This window comes from Limulus polyphemus, unplaced genomic scaffold (genome assembly GCF_000517525.1).
Source record: "Limulus polyphemus unplaced genomic scaffold, Limulus_polyphemus-2.1.2 Scaffold77, whole genome shotgun sequence".
Taxonomy (NCBI): Eukaryota; Metazoa; Arthropoda; class Merostomata; order Xiphosura; family Limulidae; genus Limulus; species Limulus polyphemus.
The window spans coordinates 990,306-995,222 of record NW_013665687.1 but is presented as its reverse complement, the minus strand read 5'-3'; the positions used below and the strand labels follow the sequence as shown (position 1 = coordinate 995,222).

Genomic DNA, 4,917 nt, shown 5'->3' with positions numbered 1-4,917 from the left:
ATCATTTTTTTAATTCACAAATGCACACTTGCATTGCCTACTAAGAAAGTTAGTACCGGTAGTCATCGGGTTAAAGAATACAGTTTACATAATTATAAATTAGAAAATTAACACAATAAAAAAAAACAAAAAAAAAACAGTAAATTTAAAATTTATATAACACTTAAGCAGCCAGAAAGTTGGCAGTGGATAGTGCTAGCTAATTGCCTTCCCTCTAAATAAGCAGATCAAAGTTAATAACAGTAACAGATAGCCTTGGTAGCTTTGCAATAACAAAGACAAGATGAGTAAATTTAGTGGCAATGGGAATTAAAACCAATATCCTCAAGTCTAAATTATGCAGCTTTGAGATTAACAATGAACAAACATAATGGTAATATTTTAATGACTTAGACAATTGGAATAATACAAAAACAATAAATAATTGGAAACCCTAATTTTAATTATTTGATTATTTTCATAACAATTGAATTAAGCATAATTTTGATCAAAGGAGGGTTGTGTTGTTGAAATAACTGAAAACAGTAAAAATTTAAAATAATTTCAATGAGTTTATTATTTTTGTGAGAATAGATGTAATTGTAATTTCAATGAATTCATTAGTTTATGAGAGACAAGTCAATGTATTCACTGCTTAAAGGTAATAAAATAAAATTGTCCAGCTATAGTTGCCTTCCAGGAGACGTGAATATAAAAGGATAGCAGGTCACATTACTTGCATCATAGTTTAAAGTTATGATAGGCATTCAAAAAAATTACTGATCATATTATCTTTTATCATCAAAATTAAGAATTTCATCAAAAAGAAGGGTGAAACCCAGTCCATTTGTTTGGTTTTTATGAACATCAGATCTAACAAATTTCTACTTCAATCTTCTGATAACATGTTGAATATCCTTGTATAGGAAAGGCAGCACATGTTTATCAGTCTGATAAGTCATTAGGAATGGTGTTTAGTGACAGACAGAAAAACTTATTTCAGCAGTAACCAAGTTGTCACTGCTCACCACCTAAACCCTCTACAGATGGGCTTGGCTCTTTTTCTCATGTCATGAGATTTCACATAGTTATATAAAGAACTTAATTAACTTTACTATCAATGTATGTCAATAAAATTTGCATCAGAATATAATTTATAATTCCAATTTATATATTATCTTAGTTTTAATTTTATAATGATAAAAGTTGAGATTCTATACAAACACCAAGCTTTCAATAGACAAAGTGGGGAAGCTAGTAATATAGAGATTTTATTATCATGTAAAGTTGAGATTGCTTAGTCTGCATATATGATCATTAGCTGGATCAAGTGATATTTCCACTTTCATACCAGTCTTGTTTGGTTCCTTTTTTCATGTTCAGTAGCCATTCCTATATAGCTTTTTATTTAGAAATAATTTTTTTCCTAATACTTGCAAAACTATACATACTATAGCTTTTAATATAGTAAGTTCATCTTCACAAAATTTGGCAAACTTTCAGTAAACATTACAAGTCTTTTGTACATGAACAAATCTGATTTTTAATCAAGTGTTTTTACTAGGCTTGTTTGTGAATTTATGGAGTCATAGTTTGACTCAGACTCTTTACAAGTTTGAATGGAAGACGATTTTCATGTTAAGATTAAAAATACTGTTTTTTTTTGTAAACTTTATATTTTATCTGTTATTTTTTCTATCCTAAAACTATACGGGCTTGGTCCATTTGATCAATCTTGCAACCATTACAAAAAAATAAAAGATCTAAATTACCCTTTTTTTCTTTCTAGAATGACTAAAGATTGTAACAGAAAATTACATTTATTTATCCCAAACAATCTCAGGCTTGTAACAGTTTACACCTATTTTTATTAAATTTTATCTCTCTGAACCATATGTAACTAGTAAACATGTAACAAAGATATAAATGCACAGTAAGCTCATGTTATGGTAAAGCAGAGTATTGAATTATGTAACCCACATGTAGCTCATATGCATACCTTACTGAGAAATTTAATTTATTTTCCATATGTTTTCCAACATAATAAGTTTATAATTTTTACATTATAGTAATTTTATAAGAATAAATAAAAGATATACATAAAAAATAAGAAATTTAGTACTTATGTGTAGGTCTTATACTTTATTTTTGTAATCAAAGTTAACCCAAATTTTTGGTAGGGTAATTGTTGGTACTTAATTGAATTTCTATTTCAAATACTTAACTAACGACACAAATTAAAAACACATCCAAAAAATACAATATTCTATAACTACTATAATTTAACTGGCTTTCTAACTAAGCTTTAACTGTGTTAAAATATTTCCTTTGCTTGGTTGAGGTAAACTCTACAATACCAACTCTGAATATGTAGACCAAATAATTATAAATCTGTTGTCAGAACAAGCTAGCCTAATTCAACAAATTATAATTTTCTCTCTCTACTGGCTATAAGCAAAGTATTAGCAAACTCATAGAATTACTGACATTGTTTTTGAAAGACAGCACAATGATAGGAGGGAATGATCTAAACTGGTCAATTTGGAGCAAACAAGTGTTGTGTGATATAGAGGCAAAGACTGAGAATATGTTTAAATAAATAAGCAGGCAACTTGCATGGTACTTCATGTATTCCTTAACAAATTTTTTTTTCATACAAAAATTAGTATATTATTATTAACTGAGTTACATAATCCATTTAAACTAAATCTAACCTTTGTCTTTCCATCTCTGCAAGCCTCTCAACTTCACTCATTTTCCTCATTTTTTTTTCTGGAAGATCCTAACAGTCCATCCAAGTCATCACTATTGCTGCTGGAAACAGAAGATGCACGTTTCCTACAAAAAGGACAATAAACTCAACATATAAAACATTTTCTTATATTTGCAGTGATGAACACAGCCTTTATTTCTTATTTTAATTTACTTTTTTATGTTCCATGATTGTTTTTTATACTATTAACTGCTGTCTTCCAAATCAGGAGTACCCACTAGAAAGATTTTGATACTATTGAACATATTTTTGTATAAACATTTTTTTAACCAAACACAATATAAACAAAAAACTAAATAATTGGTAGAGACACAATACAGAAAATGTAGGACACATAAGAATGTAATTCACCAATAGATCTTAACATTTCATGTCAATTTTAGGAAAAAGTATGAAAAAAGATCAAGAAGACAGAAAGCTATTCAACCCATGAAGATCATACTTCAATCCAATAAAACAAACTGGACCTTTGATACTAGAGAAGTACCTAACATTGCTAAAGCATTAGTGTTTGGGCCTTTGCTCTTTCTTATTTACATTAATAACAGTGATAGGGCATAACTAGTAAATGATTTAATGAATCCATGTAAAAAAAAAAATCTCTTAGGTGTGGAGGATAAGGAAGCTATTTGGATAGAAGAATGGCTGGATGGAAGAAAGCAGAGGGTTGTTATGAGACAGCCGAGTTGGACCAATAGATCCCTTGTTGTCCCTAAACATTATGTTATTTTGGTAACATATTTCACTAAATGATTTTACAAAACTATCTTACCAAACTAGAATTTTTTCCACTATATAAGTAAGATTAATTAGCTATAATTTCCACTGCAACTTATCATCTCAACTGAAAATACAATTAATGTATTTTCTAATTCTTAGGCGCCTATTCACTGTCTTAAGTCTGGTTCTTGTGCTTTATTTTTAACTTCATCTTTCTACTTACCAACAAGGAATTAATATGTATGTGACTATGAGTCAGTTTAATCCCAATAGAATAGCAGACAGCAGGAACAGTATCTCTGATTTCTAAAGTTGCTGTACACTGTACTGCATACAGTTACAAATGCATGCATGAGACTAAATAAAGAATGAAAATGCAAATTAAAATTTTACTATGAATAGTGCAACAATAAGCCTTCATAAAGTGGTAATCAATAAACAATAAATTTTTTACCTAGTTTTTGAACTTCTTTCAGCTGAACGTGATCTTATCTTGAGTTTACTTCTTTCTCTTAACTCTGATCTTTTACGATTCTTATGTTTTGATCTTCTATGTTTGGGGCTTTTGCTTCTAGTTCTACTTCTTGATTTACCCATGGCTAACAAACTTGAGGTTGAATTACTACAACGTAAGTGACAAGGTGTAGTCTCACAATTGTTTCTCAGACGAGTCAGAGAGAGACGTAGCCTTAATCTTGCTTAATTGAATTTATTATACTTTTCTATACCGTCACTATACACGTAAACCTTTTCCTATAATTCTAATAACTTTAAATACATTCTACACATATCTTAAGCTAAACCTTAGTTACTTGACTGGTGAATACAAAATGCCACTGTGTAAAACAAAACTACAAAGTACAATAACCTTAATAAATGCCAGTAATTGAGTAATGTGTATTCCACAGTGTTAGGCCTAACAACAATGTTTAGTTCTATTGCGCTAAGCCTAACTTTAATTTTCCCTATAACTCAAAATGAACCACATTATCAATTTACTCCTAAATTTTTACTGTTGTTGGAATACACATGAAATAAACTGACAACAATTTTTGTCATTTAAGGTCAATAAAATAAACAATACAGCAACACACTTATAAGACTGTTAGCCCTTCTTGCTATTAATTCTAGTAATAAATGATTTTCTGCGCCAATTTGGGAAAATCGCCACCTGCCGTTCTGACTATAAAGCTTTAAGAATAAGAGTTAAAGGCTCTAATAATCAAAACGTGATTATGTTTGTTGTTAGTTTCATAATCTATTTTACAAATGAAATGTTTCTGTTGATTCTCAACGTGAAAAACTGTCTAAGAAACACATATGATTTTGTTTTGTATGACTATGATGTATCACACACACACATATATATGTATATATAGTAGTAATATACTTTGGTGACAGATTTTCTTGTAGGCAGATTTTGTTAAACAAGACCGATGTCTGTA

At 29.4% G+C, this 4,917-nt stretch overlaps 1 protein-coding gene across 1 annotated transcript in view; it reads right to left on the bottom strand.

The window, feature by feature from the left end:
* Positions 1–4,647, bottom strand: part of LOC106467167 (arginine and glutamate-rich protein 1-like) — a 14,698-nt gene extending 10,051 nt beyond the window's left edge. The window contains 3 exon segments of the mRNA XM_013927492.2: positions 2,694–2,744; positions 2,746–2,817; positions 3,927–4,647. Of these exon segments, the coding sequence (XP_013782946.2) occupies positions 2,694–2,744; positions 2,746–2,817; positions 3,927–4,069 (266 nt within the window). The 5' untranslated portion in view covers positions 4,070–4,647.
* Positions 4,648–4,917: the final 270 nt, after the last annotated feature.